Raw genomic sequence first — 21,630 nt, forward strand, 5'->3', positions numbered from 1 at the left:
TTCAGTCTCAGATAATTTCCGTTTTGAATGTTCCATAGTTGTGTGCTTGTTTCTACTCAGCATTATTTATCAGCCAACACAATTTTTTATTTTTTTTTAGAAAATTGTCAACCAGAACAAGATATTTAAACTAAACATCAGAATTATGGGTTCTTTGAACACTAACTTGTAAAACAGAATGAATTCATCCATCATATGGGAATTACAGAAGGGTAAATGTTGTCCTATTCAAAGTGATCCGATGCGATCTAGAATTTGATTAGCATGGACATGATAATTTAACATGACTCAAGTTTGAAATAACCCAACTAGACCCGACTGATGGCCTAATTGACACCTCTAAAATTGGTGGATTCGGCAGTGTTAGACTGGTAGCAGCCATTAGAGCTGTACGGCTGTACCAGTTACGATGGATGCTGGTAGCCTGGTATCTTCAGTCCACCAATGGAGAATGCAACACGTCAATCCACATGTACAAGCTTTATACTCGTTGATTTTAGAGTTATGGTAAATCTTAATCTTCACAATTAACCATGGCTTTTCTCAAAATAAATAAATAAATGACCACGTAAACCATGGCTGATTATTTATTAACAATACCGAAACAAATCATCATTAATGTTATGGTATAGGTATTTTCGATATTTCGTTCTTGTAGTCGACCAAAGATAGCAAAAATACAAGGTTACCAATGAGAATCTCCTTTGGTCATGCAACATTTAATAACCAAACACCAAAATGCCTCCCATATATACATGCTTTGGTAAGTAAGCAAACAAAACTAGGACAAAGGAGTGCACGGCTACACTCAAATTTTTGAAGACATTCTATAATCATGTTATTACAGTAAAAATTCATCTTCACCAAAAAAAAAAAACAGTAAAATTCATAATAATTTTAAAACATTCATAGTCAAAGACATCAAATTCTCATTAAAGAGGAAAAAAAAAAGTACATAATGAAATTTTAATTAAAGAATAAAGAATAATTGGTGAAATTCAGGAAATAAGGAGTTGAAAATGACATTGAGAAAGCAGTCCAACAATTGTACAAAACCAACTATTCCTTAATGTCCTCTTTCTTCTATCATTTTCAGTATGAAATTCCTTAAATTCGATCTATTGTTAAAACAGATGAAAAGAATCAACTGCCTACATTTGCAAGAGGAGCTCGCAAGAGCGAAGGATACATATTTACAAGAAAATAGTTTGCCAAGGAGAAAACGAGAAAGAAAGCAGAAAAGAAAAGAAAAAACTCCTAAAAGAATCTGTAAACTATTGGCTATTTACCATCAGCTTCTGATTTTCAAATGACAGGTGAAACGATTGCTTGAGCACTTGGCTAAGCATTGTCCACTCACACGATACCAGCTCACTCTCTAGCCTACAAGCTCCACATTAACTTCGCAACTCTTACGATAAACGAAGGGGCATGGAATTCATTCACGAGGAGAACAAGGGAAGAGCTCCGTACACAATCTTAAAATTCCAGACATGAGGAGGAAGACAGGAAAACCACAGCAACAAAAGTTCAAAATTGTCAAAAGCAAAGTGACTCTCCTGATACAACCCAACGCACGAAGCTTTCAGAGAATTCTTCTAGCACAGAATCATTAACCTGGCCACATGATAGTTCTCCTTCCGTCTGTTCCCTTGTCTGTAACAAATTGTCCAGATAAACGAGTATAAGCATACAAAAATGTTGAGCAAAGTGCCTAACTACATAATCAACACTTTGAATCGGGGAAGAGATTTTGAGAACTAACAACCCTTTATGCAGATTAGGCACATCAACGACACCATTACCCTAACTGTAGGATTAATGTAACCATACTACTACAATAACAGCAAGGCTATATATGATTGACCCTTGGTATGAAAATGCAACAATTATTTCTACACTTTAGTGAGGCTTTAGAAATCCATATTAATCCAAAGCCAAATAATACTGCATATTTTGACTAAAAAATTGATGGAAAAATAGTTCACTAAACTATACCCTATATATAAAGACACGCAAACAAATTCCTTCCCTAAACTGTTCTGACTTCTGAAATATAATACATCTTAGGAACATCATCAAAGATGTTTGTAACTAAAAACCTCATATACTTGTGATTAGAGACCTAAAGTCAAAGTCTTAAATAATTAAGGTAGTTAAATGCTAATCACTAGAAAGATACTTTAGCTGATAATAAAAGCATGTGACAATATGTTTTATCTTATCAATGCTCAAGTGATCAATCCATGTTTGAAAAACCTAACATTATATTTAACTGTATATGGATTGCAAAACATACAGAATAGTTTGATTGTGCATCATAGCTAATTTGGAAGCACTTTGTGAAAAAACTATACATTACTACTGCTAATTTACTGTGTGAGGGACTCACCCTCATGCCTGATCCATATTGACTGCTGGATGGAGTTGTTTCTCCTGTCACTCCATTCATTATATTATCCAATGATACACCAGTAAGCGGAGAAGTCATAGACATCGACCTGCAAAGAAATAACAATAAAAACATTAGAGGTAACACTTGTAAGTATGAATCCCTCTCTCATTTCCAGTCTCCTTGAGCTTATATATATATAGACCAGCAGAGGATAGAACTTTAATGTGCTGATATGATAGAATAAAAGTAGTTGGCAAATAGATTGATAACTAACAGCTCATCGTATACTAATTTCCGAGGGGAACTAATGACCTCCTATGTCAAACACATCACTTTTATATTATCTACAACGATAGGCAAGAAAGGGGAATGCTTGAGAAAGAGGGTTATCTTATGCTTCACCAAATGATACACTTCCTCCGTTCCAAATTAATTGAAATGTTTTGACTTTTGACAATATTCATACACTTTACTTTGCCTAACATGTGTGAATTATAGATACTAAAAATTAAAGTCGACCTTGTTAGATCCGTTTTCAATACTTACTTAACTAAAGTTCAATTTTTATTATTTTTTACAATAGTATAATTAAAGATAATTTTGATTAAATTTATGCATTGGCAAACATGATCAATAAAAAATAAAAATAAAAACACGTCAACCACTTTGGAACAGAGAAAGTATATCCCAATGATTCTTAGGCATATACCTTTTTAATTTTCAACAGTAATCAAGATTTAAGAGAGCATTATCAGGTGAAACTTCTGCTAGGGAAATATGTTAGTTGTCAACACAATAGATCATTTTTTGTTAAGCGATAAAGCTAAGGACCATTTCTTCCTTTTTTAAAACAGAGTAAGTTATTTGTGGTACCCTGTACAAGTTCGATGTGAAAAAGATATATTGACAAGCCAGATTCAATTCTCAGCCAAATGAAAGATGCGCAATTTGAAAAGAGAGAAAGAAAGAAGTTTCTTAATGCAATGGAACTCTTTATTTGACATTATTAAGATAGATAACGTCCGTTCTTTGTTGGGATTAGCCTGCCTTCTGATTGAATTTCGGGGTATACTGTTGTTTGTTATCTTAGCTTTTAGACAAACTATCCTGTGATAAACATTTTCTTAGATAATTAATAAAATCATAATTAGATCTGCTGTAATCCTAACAGTAGGTACCAATTACTGGCAGTTACAATTTACCTGAAAGCATAACATGTCAAAAGCATTTAATAAGAGAACATGACAAATTGTCTCCATTTGCTCTGGAAATATTCTCCTCTGCAGCTCTGCTTCATTATTTAATTGTATTTTGTATGTAATATGAAGGGATATCCACCATACTCTCAACAGGAAAGAACATTATTGCATTCTAGAAGGAAGGTTGATCCTTCCTTCATGAACATGTTATTTATGTTAATGATATGATTGTTTTACAATAAAAATAAGCCATGGTTAATCTTACGTGATTATATATAGTGCAAAAAGGTTTAGAGAAAGTAATCTCTTGTTTCCTTATCAGCACAAGAACAGTAATTCCAAATTGGAAGATGAATTGTAGAATCTCCTATCACGTGTTACCTCCTCCTAAATCCAACATAAGTTGCATGTACCTCCCCCTACCTATATTTAGTTGTAATAACATACATACAACAAATGCACATTGAAATTTTGTCTTTGATCCATTCCAACTCTTCCATGAGTTGTGAAGATTAATTATATTCAGTTAATAAAGGAATATATACGTTTATACAAAAAACGAACTACTCAAATTATTTCCAGTGGAAATACATATCCCAACTAAAGAAATCAGGCTAAACAACGTTCAAGAATGTGACTGCCAAGGACATTAGAAAATTGAGTGAAATGCATAGACTGTGAGTTCATGTAAAAGTGCTAGTGAAATGAAATAAGGTTGCCTATTGATTACTATTTTGTTATTAGATTTATAATTTCTTTGATTACACAGCTAAAACAGAACAAAACTTTAGAGTCATTACACCTTTTATCTAAGCTTTCTATTTCTACATCTGCAGAATTTAAAGAACCAATAAGGTCCATGGAATTTCTTTCCATGCTACCATAATCAAGTACTGATAAAACCATTAAGCTTCAGATTAACCACCACTACTGGAAAATATGCACTAAACTTACAAGCAAAATTCAAAAAATTACCTCCCACAAGACTCTTCCCCACATGAATGTCCAGAAGAAGAAAGCCAATCCAAGTCTACAAAATTTGAGCTATCTACTGTATCTATGCGTTCATGGACGTTGACATTATCATTCTCAGCATAGTATTCTCTTTGCACATCTCCAAAAAGCTGCTTGCGAGGCATAGTTTGGGAATATCTGTCGCAAAGACAATTACGGAAACAAACGCACTATGCATTAGAAATGAACTGACTAAAGAGCTACAAGGCATGAAGCCCTAACATTGAAGCATAAGCCACTGACAATTTTTAAAATAAAAAAATTAAAAAAAAAAAAAAACAAACAAACAAACAGAATAAATTAACAGTGAACCACAAACTCTCTAGAGATAAAATCCACATGCAAGAATGGTAAAAAAGAATTAACTACATTGCTGAATGCTGGCTTAAATTCCACTGATACTCCAGATTGGTTAACAGTTTTAAACAATGTTCACCAATGTCTCTGCAAAAGAAGACACTTATCGTGGATGAGAAAGTACTTCTAGTCAAGACTACACTAGTATTTCTTCAAGAGTTGCATGTTGATGTAGCCGACCCCACTTATGAGATTAAGGCTTTGATTGATTGATTGAGTTGCATGTTGATAAAACTTTTATTTTTCCGGTAGAATTTTTGACAAGTAAAGTATTTTATTAGAGCTCGAAAAGAGGAATACATCAAGAGGACAAAGTGTTCCTCTAGGAGAAACACAGCTACATATTTACAAATTATCCCAATTTTTTTGTATCTTTTATACCAAATCAGCAAGATGAAGCAGCTCCATAATATTTCTGTTCTAGCAAAATGGTCCACAAGATGCCATCATGATATTTTGCTCAACTTCTCCTTCGCCCTTCTGAACCTCACAAAACAGTTTAGTTTTACAACCAATTCTTTATAGGACAAACCCTAATATCCCTCCTTCTTCAGCCGACATACTCCATCCAAACAAACTAGACGATCATTTCAGACCTCTCCTCTGCTACAAACCATAAAAACTCCCTCATCAGCATCTCATTCTTATGTGCATTAGCCTCCGTAACCTTAAACAAAGAGAGATAATACAAGCAAGTTTGATAGAGTTAATCTGCCACCAAGGAAAAAGTAAATCATTTACCACCCATCTAAGCTTCTCTAAATCTTTGAAACAACCGATTTCATCGAATTACTTAAAGCAAGGGTTGAAGTTATATAGCAAGATCTGTAAGATAACCTAAGGAACTTTCTATAACTTTCATAGGCTGAGGCCCTTAAATTTTTTGTTTCAATTGATGATGACAATGCAACAACATTAAATGCCCTCTCACAGGGTCTTAATAAAAGCTATCATCCTCCTTTACCTGCCCCAAAACAAATTCCTTTCTATCCCATAATACTCCATTTTGTATAAAAATGTCTCACAATCTTCTAATCAGAGGAACTGAACCCTAGCACTTGGAGTCTCAAAGTGGAGATAAGGAAAAAAAAAAAAAAAACCTAGCTCCATCTCTTGATTCATAACCTTACTTATTCATCAAAGAGAGATATTATAGTCGAATATATAACATAAAAGTTATTGAGCTGTGGCCATTTCCAGTGAGTCTGAGTCCATTATTTAGCATCTACTAGACATGCTACAGTTATTGCATTAATCATGCATATGTAAAAAAGACAACAGGCATATGTAAAATAGACAACAATAGATGGACAATGGAAATAGAAAAGTATCATAGAGCATAACATGAAAATAAATTTGAACCTTTCATTATTGTACTCCCATCAACTGGAAGGCAATTTTCTTTCAACAAAAAAACAGACATCATCAAATAAATGCAAATCTGCTATCCCAAGCTAGCCAACATCCCCAAAAAATCATGACAGAATTATCAATAGAAACAATCACAAATTTGTATATAAACTTGCAGCAAACATCATCAGATAAATTTCAGGTCTCATTCTTATAGAGTATAGTATAATAACAACTGCATCAACAAATATCACACTACACCTATTTTGAAGCAAACAGTAGTATGAGACATGAAACAACTTATAATACAGTATATAGAACGTTTAGAAACCGCATAGCAACACAGTGAATCAAACCTGTAATATGATGTATCATTTTCTTTATGTGACATATCAGGAGATGATTCAGCCATAATCCGGTTAGAACCTTCAGATGTATCAGGGAAAACCAAGTTAGTAAAATTCTCCTGTAGTACATGTCTGGATGAAATGGGAGAGTCTCTTCCACGCAGCATGTTTCCATCTGACCAGCATCTTTTGAATAAAGACCTAAAAGCAGAAGGTTCAGCAATGAGCATAATCGTTTATTTCCAGGTTTTATCAGGAGCATCAAATATTAATATTGTAAAAGAAGAAAACTATGAGGTCAGCTAATTGTGGAATTCCACAAGCCAAACCACCCAATTACATGAATAAACCTTGTAGAAAATATACGCTCTGCATCAAGTATGTTCAGCCTCAAAAATAGAGTATTCCAGCAAATCATTCTTAGAAATACTATGGTGTCTTCCCCTAAATGAAGCATATTTAGTTACCTCAAAACTACAAATCATCCAAAATTTAAGCTTCTGCAAGTATTCAAAAATAAACAGTGCCTAATCCAAATATTCAACTCCTGATCTACAATTACCTTCCATTTTCATCAACATCCATTTGCCCATTTCTCCCCGCAGTGCAGTTGTAATCGGAGCCCAAATCCCACAGTGCTGGCTTCCCCGGCTGCGGTTGGAAATGTCCCAGGAATCTGCACAATATTGATTTAGCGACAATGTCGAAGAGCAAAAGCAATATTTTTGTTATTTTGATGACTGAGCCCAACAAGGTAATATATTTATGCAATAAGAAGCTACCATGCTCATCAAAAAGCAACATTAATCATTTCCTAATGTCCAATGGGAATATAGTGATGGAAACAACTTGTTTATGTAAGAATCTATTGGGACCGTTTTGCAGACAGCATAAGCAAGAAAAAAAGAATTGTTTAAAGGAAGTCAAAGTGAACTTACACATTAATAGCATTTTGCTTCTCTGCATCCATATACGCATTGCTATAATATCTTTGCAGAGTTCTGAAGAATTCCTGGGATTGGGTCGCTGCTTTCCACTGACCCCTTCTTTGAGAGAATATCTACAAGTGCAAAAGATTCATAGTTCAAGTGGTCTGCTTTTCCCCGTTCTTTCTTTTTATTTGTTGGTATGCGTGTGTGCAGAGGAAGGGAAGGGTGGAAATATTATACTAAAAAACATACTCAAGCTACCAAAGATTGAAAATGCCTTTGCATATCAAATGACTATGTCCCTACCTTGGGAGTGAGGAAGAGGGGGGTGTTGACCTCAGCAACGTTTCTGTTCAGCTTCTTTCCCATGCCCAAGATGGCCTCACCCCCTACACCTCCCATGTATTACAACAGGGAAAGACTAATGGGGTCCTTTACAAATGATGGTTCTGCTGACTCAACACTAACGAAAGATGATCCCTAAAATGGTTTTCACCCTAGGTTTAGCAGAAATCACAGTCAACTTATCACATTGCTTGTCTTCCTTTTCTAATCCCACTAACTTACCAACACAACCTATAATGATAATAGCAGTTCCTCTTACTTGGCCATTGAAGCAATTATACTTTCCAAGAGAATCTTAGAATTCAAAAGGAAATTCCATCCACTAAGGCAGTAGGTTGGATCATAAGGAAGGGCACTAAAAATATGTAACAATCTACTACCAATAACAATAATATAAAAGATAAATTAAACAAGAAAAAAAATCCACAGAATAAAAGAGGCTTTTTGATTGATGAACTAAGAGGGTTGCTTACAAAATGTGGTTTGAGGCCACCAGTCTCCACTAGGTGACTTTAGGTCACTACTCTCACCATCTCATTCACCACACAAAAGCTGTCTATGTATTATTCTTCTTCCCCTTTTTCTATGTACACATTCTCAGAGCCAAAAGCTATCAAAAAGATCCCACCTACCCCCTGCAATCATTTGTCTTCTCCTCTCTAATATTGCTGCGCCACAACCACTCCTCCTGATGGTTCCTCTTGCCCCTTCTCCCATATGTGATCAATCCACGTGGCCATACATTTTGGCTCATTGTAAAATAATAACTTTTTTATTCGAATCCAACGAGTTGGTACACCAGCTAGAAATAATCTAACTCTTTATAACTACCCAATCTCTGTGAATGCATGAACATACATAATCCGAATGATGGAACATTATACAGAGGCTGCAAGCCATATGATTCAACATTTTTAAATTCTATCTTTTTAGTAGAGGGTTACAAGTCATACTGCCAGCCAAAGTTTTAAAGAAATTCATAAAGAAAGAAACAGCTTGTCAAAAATGCTCAGGAGTATACATACCTTATTGTGAGCAGCAGAGCCTCCATACTGGTGTGCAAGAGTGTCCCCCATTTTCTCATAGAACCCCATCAAACTATCAGCTAGCTGTGAGTTAAGGTCTACCTTCGGAACATCTATCATATCTAGAGAGTGAAGCTGGTGTCCAAGGGCAGCTAATCCATAGGCAAACTGTGCAACATTTGTTCGATCTAGGCAATCTATGCAATTGGTCCTCAAAACGCCATTTTGGAACATTGGCTTCCTGTCAGCTAAATCTCCATTGGTTTTATTTTCGCCAGCATCTCCTTCAACATTATCAACAACCTCACAGCCAAAAAGAGGATCATTCTGTTCAGAAAAGTCTCTTGTCTCGAAGTCCCTGCATTATTTTTAAAGTTAACTTTTTCTCCCAGGAGTCATATCACCCCGAACTAGACTAGCCAGATTTTCAGTTGTCACTAACATACGACTACCATTTAAACTGTTCTGGCAGCCACATTTGTTACAAAAAACTTAAGATCAACCTGGAATAGCAGCATAGATATGAGAAAGAAGTAAATATATAGACAGGCAGATATCACAGTCTAGATTAGAGACCTCATAAGAATAAACCTGTCAAAATTATTCCCTGATACCAGAAAAGAGACCAGAAAGTAGAAAGACATAATACAAAGTTCGCAGCATAAAAATTTGGACATCTATACTTCCAAAACACAAGCATTACCACATCTTGAGTGGGCACTAAACTAATGAAAAATAAAAATGAAAAAGTTAACCAAGTGGGCATGAGAGTCAGGGAAATTGAAAGACACATTGCCCTCTTTCATCAATTTTGAGTCCTTCAACATGAATAGATCAAACAAACATTTGCCGCAAACGATAATAATATGTTATTGATGTAATTGGCTTTTGAAACTTTTCTGCCTTCCATATTCGTTATTCTCATGCGTGACACCATACAAAGACCCGGTAGATAAGAAAACGTACACATCATATAATTTGGAAAGATTATCATGAAATATAAGCCAATATGTATTGGCAATATAACAGCTTCCCGAAGAAAAAAGAGTGCCCATTATGTAAGCTACAAACATGCGTGCTCAAATTAAATCATATATTCCAATAGGATCACAAAAAATAACCTTCTGACTTGATTCTCTTACTTATGTAAGAATATAGATAGAACAAGAAATAAATTCCTATATAACACCATCAAGAATTTCTTATGAGATGAGACAACTTACCCAGAAGATGGACATTCTAGAGGACCACCAGACCTGGCAGCGGGTAGTAGTTGACAGTAAAAGAACCCTGTTAGTGTCAATGCATATGCAGCAACTTTTCCTAGGAGAAGCAACACATTTGTAGATTTGCTGGAAGAGGAAAACAGAATACTCAGGCCTACTGTTAATTATTGAAAAGCTTAAATTAGAGATTTTGGGAGTATAACAATGACAGACAAATTACCTTCGTGAATGTTTATTTAGATCCCAGTGCAGGAACTTCAAGCGTTTCTCTTCAGGCAAATCTTTATTAATAAATTCAATTGCATTTGCAAACTCTTGACGAAGAATAGACTCTCGTGGCCTCTTTTCAGCCGTCTGTCAAGAAGTATGATAGCATACATAATCAGAACTAATTCTGCTCCGAACACTAAAGATTCTTAGAATTCTACTCAATTTGTTACTCAAGTCATCATTTTGCCTCAAATGCCCATGCTGGATACTAATCTATTTGATATGGATATAGTCAATTGACATTAATGACAAGTTTGATTAACCAAGGAGAGGACACATCAATTTACTTGTTGAATTCAGCTACAAATAAATGGGATAACTGAATCCTGTTCTACAGAAGTAATGCATAGGATCTGTAAATGTTGATCTTTGATCACAATAATGACTTTAAAAAGGAAACATGCATCAGATCACCAGAGACATCCCCAAGGTTCAGTTTGCGTTCTTTCAGGCTTCTTTTACATGTTTTATGGCTGGCTGCCTGGCAATCAGATCAATCATAACAAGAGAATCACTCGCGGCGTAAAAATTCTGGTAATATACCTTGATCAGATTTAAAATGATTATTGGATTGCCATATCTCTTCGTAAGATTTTCAAAATGGAGCCTTGTAGCTTCATAATTCTGGTCTTTCTTTGATACTGAAAAGAGAGAAACAGCATCAAAAATAAAAATAAAAAATAAAAAATTTATTGCTATATCTTTCTTTACTGCAAAGGTAATGATATTAAATCTACTACAGTGAACAACATAATCAGGCAGGTGTTTTTTAGAAAATAATCAAGTAATGCTCCATATTACATAAACTATTTACTTTCTCGATATAAGAACGAATAAAGCGATGCAGAGATTGCCACCTCATTATAGATATAACTAGTTCTTGGCTCCGTGTGTTTCACGACAAAAATCTTACTATATTGATCAAATCACTTTATGTTTGATTCAACAAGATAAATTTTATCAAAATTCATCAAAATAACCTTATATAATAACTTTACCATTCCATCATCTCCCCATGACTCAAATTCAGCTGATTACCTTAAGAAATTTCAGTCACAAAGCATTATTATTTTGGCAAAGGTGATAGCTTTGTCAATACTAAACTATATTTGCAAATATTATTCCCAAAACAACAGTATCAATTCTGACTGACTATTCTAAAAAGAGTAAATATAACATTAAGACAATAAATGCTATTGATGAGGGCTTTTCTTATCAAAACTCAAGTTGCTGAACTGCAGATGATTTTATAAATTGAAACACCACCAGGCACCACCGAACTCATGCAAATTATAAAGGGAGACACCACCAGGCACCCTCCACTATAAACAAGTAGGGATTTTTTTTTATTCTTTTTTATGAATTTTGCAAAGCGGAGAGTCAGCTCTTGAGTTTTATTTCAATGTTTTCCAAAATTTGAGGATCAAGGTGGACTTAAAAATAATGATCGTCGCTTATGCAATCATCCTTTCATTCAATACATATAAAAAGCACATCAATGACTATCAACTAGTGGCAATTGAGATATCCAACAAGTTATTGGTGCAATTCTATGAATGGCAATCATGAAAAAGGAAGTACAATTAATACTACCCTGATTTACTCTCAAGGATCTTCTCTTTTGACACCTTAAAATGCGCTTGTTTTAGTAATATTATTAATATGTTGTTAAATCTTATTTGTTATGATTCGATAGTTTTAAATTATATACTTATAAAAGGTGAGATCAAGGATTCAAGGGTGCAAAAATCAGCGTGTTCAATTTTTCCTTAATTTTTATCTATTATTATCCTAACATATATATGTTAATAGTAAGTCTTATGAACCAAGCATGCCAGTGTGCCAAGATCTTTAAATAGACAATTGCCTTTAGTTATACAAGTATGCATACTGGTTACGCTCCTAATTATGTTACACCACGCTAAACAAAAGCACAAACTAAAAGAGAATAGTTCCATGAATTCTTCACATTTCCTATTCCCAAACAAGTATAAAGTTACATTAATGATCTCAGGATTGTAGTTAATTAATTAAGATTGCAGTTGTGCATAATTTGGCTAAGCTTATACTTAGAAAATAACGAACATATTTACTTCTGACCCCCACCACCACTACCACTAAGAGAAGATGGGCTGGGGTGTTTATGTACAGTATACTTCGTATTTATTTATTTATTTTACACCCCAATTTATAATGTATGTATCCATCCTTATTTAAGAAGGATAACATGTACGTAGCCTTACCAATCACCATACCAAAATCAAAGAAATTGTTTTGGTAAGCCAATATCTAGTAACACTAATAACATTAACGCTAACAACAATAACAAGTTGAGGGCTGCAATAATTAAGAAAAACGTACATATAATATCAGGCTTAATATTTAAGCGAGAAGTTTCCTGTGACCAAAAAAGAGGAATAGAGCCACGATTCTGGACGACAGAACTAATTCGCACAGGTAATCCTTCAGCAACATCCTCGACTACAATCTGTTCCGTTTCAACATCATTTGCCACTCGCCCTTTTTCATTAACTCCTCGTTTGAGATACCTAGTCAAAAGCAATTAGACCATAGACGAGAATTGCCAACTTAGGTCAGAAGAAAATATTTCAATCTACATATCAAATAAGTGGTGTAACATAGTATCGACTATAAAGAATTATTTGAACATAATTCACTAACCATATAAACCAAGTCATTTTTCTATTTTTTAAAATAAAATACAGATAACAAGAATTGTTTATATAAACAAATTTTAGGACAGGAAAAATGACTTAATAAGATCACATAATTGACAGGAGATGTATTCAGAACTGTGAGCCAACCTTGTACCGGCATAATGACGTGAACGCCTAGCTATAAGGGTTAGCTTAAAGTCGCTCCCAGCTATAGAGAGTGTCCCCTGAAGTATACAAAAATAATCAGAAGAAAATTACAATTACATTAAAAAAGGAGGTCAATAGAACACTGGTGGACAGCAGAAGGGGTGGTTCTGAGCATATGCAAGGTGGTCGATCACACAAGGCCCCTAAGTGAAAATACTATAAAAGGGCCCCAATATTTGAAATTTACTTATACAAAGTAAAGAGAAAACTTGTTAATCAATAATCTATTCTTCAATTTTATCATAAAATTTATAATTTAGTAAAATATTTTTCCTTAAAGAAATGATTTTAGGGCCCAATTTAAAAAAATTGCACCGGGCCATTTTCAGTGATAGCGTAGACAATGTAAATGAAAAATCTGAAATTTAAAAAAAAACAAAAAATTTTAAAAAAAAAAGTTATTGGTCATCATGTGGCATCTCGTATTCTGACAATTAACTTTGTGTTCCAGACCACAGCATTAGCAACAAACTAGGCGACAAGTTCACCACTCACTTGCTTAAAAAAGCCATAAACCAATGCAACAGTCCATAGTGTGTTTTGGAGATGACTTCGAATTCCACGGGTCAAAAATTCATTCCAGACAAACATAGTTTCATAGAGGACGTGCCCTGTCTGTCTATCACACAGGTTCCTCTGTAAAGTACGCATGACATGATATGAATAGCTGAAGAAGAAGTCCTTTGTAAGATCAACCATGCACAGAAGCTTCTTATACCTGCACAACCAGCACAATAACGATTTAACAAAATGAAGGCAATTCTCTACTAAGAATTATTGGAATTTTAGCAACACATGAAAGCGAGACAAGCAAACCCACCAATTAACTTTTTATATCAATTTGCGCAGGTCTTAACTTTAACCAAATGAGTTATGTTCCAAAGAAAAAGCTTTATAAACTCATACGCCACTTAAGCAAGTGAATACACAATAGGTGCAATAAAGACAAAAGCACAGCAGCTCAACATAGAAACATCTTTTGGGAGTGTGGTTGACCCTTTTCTATTTAAAAGGTGGAAAGAGTGGAAAGGCATATAAAATGCCTACTAATAACAAGAGAAATCCAGCTATCTTAATTTTCCTAAGTTGAGCATACACCACCATCCAGACTACTAAGATTGCAGCAAGTTCAAGTACCCAACCGGCTTAGTAAACCCTACTTAGGGGTCGTTTGGTTTGTGAAATTGGTATGGGATCTCATACTAGTGAGGTATGGGCTCAATACTTGTCTAAACTTGTTTGGTTTACTCTTTGGAATGGTTTTTACATGTCATTAAAGGAATGGATTGTGAATCTTAGGGGATAAGGTGGGTATGGGATTCTAGGGGGATGTGGGGGAAGTAGAACCCCCTTGGTATGAGATTCCATACCTAAAAAGCCTAAGTCCTAACCAAAAAATAAAATGGATGGAACAGACTTTAACTCCATTCCAATCCATTTCAAAAGCTCCAACCAAACGACCCCTTAGTAAGCTAAATTCTAGTCCTTTGGTTTGGTTCAGATGGCCAACTCCAAGACATCAGACTCCAGACAACCACGTCCATCCACACACACACACACACATAAAACTTCTTAATACATACGTGTTCATGGATTGATCCTATTAGACGATATAGTAAGCCAAAAACAAGATATAAATTGAACCTAAAAGAAAAAACACAATAAAAGAAAGAAGGAAACACCTGAAACTGGCTACGATACTACATGATGGTCATTGTCTCCCATCAAAATTCTACAGACAACATCCAATTTCCTGACAAGTAACAATGCATAATTAGGGAATTTATGCCCGGGAAACACTACTTTCCAGATTAATAAAAGAACTAAAATCTTAATGTAACTCATATATCAATTTCCTAATTGTGATAAACTGATATTCTAAGATTTAACGATCTACCAAAATTACCCCTAAAAGATATTTTAAAAATATAAGAAAATTATTAAGTTTACAACAACATTTTAAATTTCCTAGAACAAGGATGTGTCCCCTAATCTTGAACTTCCAATTACTGCCTTTTCTTGCATTCCACATCAATCCACACCTCTAAAAAGGGTGAAAAATAAATAAGGTTATCACAAGTCACTTAATTTCTATTTTCTATTGTCTACTGTCCCCTCGAAATAATGGGAGGCATCTAACACCCTCACACTCCTTTCCTATAACAATCGTTGTCACAACAGCAGGTACAACAATAGCAACAGTGATGTTAGCTTCTATTGTTGCTTCAATCAATTGGTCTCTAATTTCAGCAAGCTTAGCTCAGCATTAGCCTTGCGTCATGAGCTTTTGACTCCAATTTCTGTTTCTTAGATTATGTTTCCACCCATCATTCTCTTCTTTAACCTATTGAAAATACTATTAATGCCTAAAGATATGACCACAACTTGCTCGTTGTCTTATCCTAACTCAGAGTGAGCAGGTGATATTTTAGAAAGGACTATGATCCATCATTGAAGCACAATCATGAAGAATAACAGCAGTTTTAGCAGTAACTGAAGGTTTATCAGTTGTTCTCCATCTAGCTCAACATCAACAGATTTCCAATAACATTGCAATGCAGAAGTATGTTACCATCAACAAACAAACAAACAGAAGGATGGAACCATATCCTCCCAAGTTCCAGCAAAAGTGAGGATCTGTTCTTTTGAAAGAGAAAAACAGATACCACACTTCTATAAGAACTACGGACAGGTTTACATAACTAATCTCACTCAATAATGACAGATGCATGCAGATCAGGGAAGGAAGCTGAGAAAAGGAATCTTCCCATTCCCTTCTCCCCAGGGGGCTCTCCTTTAAGTCACCCCTAAAAGGCTAAGGCTCCATTTTGGATAACCATACAAGTTTATACTGCACACTAAATTTTTTTATGTATCTCTTTGTTAAATATGCATCTGAATTTCTCCTACTCCTATGACAGACAGGGAAGAGAAGTAAGCTAAGATTTACAAGAAACTACACGCAGAGACAGTAGAAGAGAAAATAATTTGAGAGAAACATCATGCCCCGTCAAAGACAGTAGGTAGAGTAGAAATGAATTCAATCCTATTCACTTCATTCAAGCCACAATCTAACACAATTTTTTCACAAAAAAAAAGGTACGAGAGAGATTCACAAAGAAGATGATTACACAGACACCAACTCAACTCATTCATGTTGGAAGCTAGAAACAGTTCATTTCCATAAAGTCAAGAGATAAAAGTTCCAGAGTGTACGCAATGCAAAACTGAAAGCATTTATCCTGTTGAGAAGCTAATTTTTTAGCCATTATATTGATCAATGAAAGAAAACAGCAGTACGTAGAGAAGTCAGTGGGTCAAGTGCTAATTTATTGTACTAAGTTATTTAGGTCTACTGTGGTGCTTAGAGAATATAAGAGAGAATCGCATCAGTATGAATTACTTTAGATATTCTAGGCAAAAGTATCCAGAAGTCCTTGATTAGTATACCTGTATTCATTCCTTGAGTTCGTCATATGGCTTTGCTCTGCAGAATCTGGAAGAGCAATTATCTCACTCTTTGAGATAGCATATATCATGTGGCCACATATTGAGCCAATTTTCCTCCTTTGAGTGATTAGCAGCATATAGTAAGGCCCCAGAAATTTAACAAATCCTAAAAAATGAGAAGAGAAGTTAAGGTCAACGTATTAACCATTTAACAAGAGAGACTAAGTTATATGATCATATAAAATAACATACCAACAATTCCATAGCAAATAGTGACAAATTTAAGTCCACCAATAGACTTATTTCCTTCATGTATCCGTTTCAAAATTTCATTGCATTCACTTTCAGTATATGTAGTAGGATCTTCGTGAATGTTAAGTTCACATGGTTCTGACCTATCAATGGTTAACACACGCCAATATGTTCTACTCTTGTCCCTTCCTATCATGTAAAATTTCTGAATGATAAAAAAAAACAAAAAAAAAAAAACAGATCAGAATAGCAGCATAAACCTTTCAGATAGAAGGCATTTATATCAAGCCACAAGCTATTTCTAGCCAACAAGTCAAAAGAATGATACAAAATTTCTCACGTTTGATCAACCCAGAAGATACTTCCAAAGCAATTAGGCAAAATATAAACATAGCTTCATATTAAAAACTTAAAACATTTCCATGATGTTAACTGCTTGCTAGACTAGACATGCATATGAAATAGATTGTTCAGATCAGGAAAACATCTACATGAGATAAATATTTATACAAGGCCCTAGCTAACAATTTTAAAAGTAATGTGTCCTCAGAGTAAGGACTTAAGGAGAAACTGTCAGCCATCTTAAATTACTTTATGGTTCTTAAATACATAAGGATGACAAACTAATCATTAGTATTCTTACAACTTACATCCTGCGTTAACAAATAAAAAGGTTTTTAACAAGTTAACCCAAATATCAGCAAATTCATTTTACAAGATTATCACGGAACTTTTTTAATCAAAAGTCAATTTCTATGTGCTCTTTTTAACCAGCAATTTCCCTATCTTAAATTCTTAAGCACAGATATATTAAGATAAAATGCACACACACGCAAATGCTTGAGAGCATGATGGTTTTGTTTCAACCACCCTTTTGCCCACAGATGATATGCACTTAGTATCATATGAGTACACGCATCACGCACACCATCTTCATTACTACAAATATATTTAAAGAGGTAATGGAGTCGCTTTAGAAAATCCACACATATATACTGTCCCTACAACCTCTACTAACATTAAGCCTCATTCCCACCTTTAAAACTTTAACAAAAGACAAGACCTTTCCAACTGATATGGATTTAAGAACCCACCCCAAAAGCTGTTAAAAGGGAGGGCGAGCCCAGTAAACCCCACTTCCCATGTAAACAACCTGGGACTTTCAAGTTCCATACCATGCCATTGGGCTGTATCAACGATTACTAATACAACTCCTTTTTTTTGGCAATAAAAATAAAAACAAACTAAGGGTGCAGTCTTCTCAGCCAAATTATCTATATTGCTTGACCTGGTTGGTCCTAATCAGCCCCGGTTTTACCTTATGTTTAGATTGTTTACACCTGATTAGACCAGCCGTGAAACTTAATTTTTAAAGGTGAAGAGAACGCCCCAAACACCTCATAATACTAAAACATCAACGGAGCAACCATTGTAGCATAGTACACCATTGATCTACAAAATTTTTAAGCCTCAAACCAGTACAATAGTCTCCTCAAATTTCAAGAACCCTGAACCTTAGACAAAAAAAAAAAATGAAACCCAAAATCCTATAACTATTAGCCATTAATCATCAAGACCAAAACTTTATGGTAAAATTTACCAATGATATCTGATTTATTCACTTTAGATACATCCTTAGCATAATTCATCAATACATTTACATGTAAAATTATATTTTCTCTAGTTCATCTTCAGTCCAATAATCACGATAAAAATCAGACCTTCAATAAAACTACAGCTATCTTATGGAGCATATGGATAATCAAATGGCTATTTTCTTCTCTAATGATATTCTCAAAATGATTGAATGCAATGTCTATTTTAATAAATTAATCTAAGGATTCTGGATACTCTCTCCTCCCCCTTCTTTCACCAATCATAAGATGAGACCATCTTCCACAGTACACCAGCCAAATTTTCACCTTTTTAATCCTCTCTTCAATACAATTTTTTTTCCAATTCAACTCAAGCAACAACTGTTTTTACCATCTCTGATACTGGAGACTGTCTTTTTAAATCAGTTTTTCTACAACTTCAGAGAGGAACTATTTATATTGCAGAAGGTGCTGCTCTTGTAGTTTATAGCAGCAAAGTGCTTCAGATGGGGATGCAGCAACTTCTGATTGGATACTCTAATTTTGTTGTTACTAACATTATCAGGCCCTTTTTATTCTCCTTGACGTCTAGACATAATCATGCGAGATATTTAAAATCACATGCAGGAACAAAAAACAGCATTTTTCCCGCATCAACAAACAACAGAGAAGTTTGAGAAATTGTGCTCTAGATCAATTGCTAAATTTTGATGATTCTATATACCTTAAAAAAATTGTATCTGGGAATTACTTAAATGCTCTCCATAGTTATATAAACTGATCAGATTGCCATATCCTCAAGCAGAACATACCCAAGGTCATATTTGTAATTTTGTTTGAAGCATAACAAACTTCTCTACAATGAGAAATGTACTGTGTGCCATTGAACAGCGATTTGGCGAAAACATTAAAAGAGTCTGTCATTCGATATGAATATAGTTAATCATCATGGGAACACATAAGCACTAAGCAGTAACCATTAAATCATACCTAATCACATTTCTAACAATGTGTACAGACTACAGATTCCTTTGTCTAGTTTACACATAATTATAATTGGAACACATCACTGACATCAGCACTAAGTGATAACCATTTAACTATACCAAATCACATTTCCTACAAGGTGTACAGACTACAAATTCCCTAGTCTAGTTTACACGTAATCATAATGTGAAGTTGGGAACACGTCAGCAACTCAGCACTAAGCGGTAACCATTAAACTATACCTAAACACATTTCCTACAAGGTGCACAGACTACATAGTCCCTTGTATAATTTACACACTGAGTTATCCTCTACTAAAACCACATTTCGAAGTGTTTTGAATTCTCCTTTTTCGGTGCTCAAATTTACTTTTGGAAATCAAAAAACAACCCAAATGAAACATAACAAAACATTGACATAAATCAAACTTAAAACTCAGCTTGAAAAAGAAAATCACAAATTTCAAGAATCTAATCAACTTACCACACATAAACCTACAACTAACATAAAAACTATAAAAGCATTCCAATGAGATCACAAAACCAAAAAATGTAAACCAGTCAACCACCATCCACAGTAGAAATCCAAAAATGAATGTCAAGCTAGCTTAGTTAGTAAATTCCCGCGGGTAATACCCAAGACCTGAAATCAAATCCCGTCTATCCTTCACGACTATCCATACAACAACAAGCAAACAAACAATACAAAATTCAAAACAACAAACAACAATCACAATAAACAATCAAGAGCGAGCGATACCGATCGAGTCTCATAGAGCCTGAACTTGTGCATACACATTTCAGGAGGAGAGAGACTAGGGTGAAAAGGTTGAGGTTCCTCTTCTTGAGAACCCATTTTCCTTATTTTTCGCGCTCTCTTGTAGATCCCCGAGCCTCCGGGCTCGGGAATTTCTCAGACTCGCATTCAAATTCCTCACTTCAAATTAACAAATTCACCATCACCCAATTCTTGAACCATTGGCTGCTTCAAATACAGCATTTCCTTCACAAATTTTTCCCCAGTTCGATTTTTTTTCAATTACCCACATTCATTCACCAATACCCCACAAATTTTGTCACACCCACAAAAAAATCTCACCTTTTTTCACCCAAAATCATACAATTCTCCTCCTAATTCAGCTGAATTATTCGTACCACCAACTCAAATTAAACCTCAATTTACATCAACAGACAAAAACAATTACAAGAAATTAACGGATCAAATTCAGATATATCCTGGTAATCTTGGTAATCTAATTAACAATAAAACTATGAAATTAAAAAATGAAAATTGGTAATCTAATTTTCGGGAAATTGGTTGAAATTTTTTTGAGAGATTATGAGAGAGGAAGAAAGGAGAGGAAGGTGAGATCGGAAGAGGCAAAACCAAGACCACAACTTGGCAAATTAGCATATGCCAAAATCCCCACCGAATTTTCCTTTTTTTTTTTTTTTTTTTTCTTGGGTTAAAATATTAACTTTGTTCTATTATTGTTATTTTTATATGGCAATATAAGATGCTACCTCCATTTCATTAAAAACGTTCATATGGATAAATTGTGTTTTTAAGGTCTTTAAAATACATGCTTAACTATGACATTTTACGACTTCAATTGAATAATCTATGTATTTATGTGTGTTAAATATAAAGACTAAGGTATGTATTAAAATGAATTAGACTAAGTTACATGGGTGGTAATTTTTAAGAAGTCAAATACAAATATATTTATCAAATGAGTTTAAATGATAGTGTAACCATCTAAATCGATAACATTATTCAATAGCAAGACAGGTAGACAAATGATATTTTAATAAATTCGATATTAAAACTACTTGTATATATACAATTAAAATTGTATTTAATAAAGACATTAATATATTTTTTGAAGGGATGATATAGATCATACAAAGTATAATCATACTAGTATAATTTTTGTTTCAAAAAATTAAATAAAAAAGGAAAATTCAACAGAAGGCAGGTTTCTTGTGAGCTGTGAACTCTTTC

General features: G+C 34.4%; 1 protein-coding gene across 1 annotated transcript; it reads right to left on the bottom strand.

Annotated features, from left to right (window-relative positions):
- Positions 1-992: 992 nt before the first annotated feature.
- LOC110721841 (phosphoinositide phosphatase SAC3-like) lies at positions 993-21,096 on the bottom strand. Its single transcript, XM_021901042.1, has 16 exons — positions 20,386-21,096; positions 17,045-17,249; positions 16,793-16,958; positions 13,838-14,060; positions 13,283-13,359; positions 12,819-13,006; positions 11,001-11,098; positions 10,408-10,541; positions 10,185-10,313; positions 8,962-9,319; positions 7,601-7,722; positions 7,225-7,338; positions 6,672-6,863; positions 4,570-4,746; positions 2,393-2,501; positions 993-1,656 (listed from the first exon to the last, which is right to left on the bottom strand). The coding sequence occupies exons 1-16, from the start codon at positions 20,479-20,481 to the stop codon at positions 1,540-1,542; spliced, it is 2,505 nt and encodes an 834-aa protein (XP_021756734.1). The 5' UTR covers positions 20,482-21,096; the 3' UTR covers positions 993-1,539.
- Positions 21,097-21,630: the final 534 nt, after the last annotated feature.

This window comes from Chenopodium quinoa, unplaced genomic scaffold (genome assembly GCF_001683475.1).
Source record: "Chenopodium quinoa cultivar QQ74 unplaced genomic scaffold, ASM168347v1, whole genome shotgun sequence".
Taxonomy (NCBI): Eukaryota; Viridiplantae; Streptophyta; class Magnoliopsida; order Caryophyllales; family Amaranthaceae; genus Chenopodium; species Chenopodium quinoa.

Coding starts and splice junctions, on each gene's coding strand:
- LOC110721841 (XM_021901042.1), bottom strand. CDS start 20,481: ATGGGTTCTCAAGAAGAGGAACCTCAACCTTTTCACCCTAGTCTCTCT. Junction 10,542..11,000: donor TCATTTTAAATCTGATCAAG/GTATATTACCAG, acceptor ACTTCTTGACAG/ACGGCTGAAAAGAGGCCACG. Junction 1,657..2,392: donor AATATGGATCAGGCATGAGG/GTGAGTCCCTCA, acceptor AATTTGTTACAG/ACAAGGGAACAGACGGAAGG.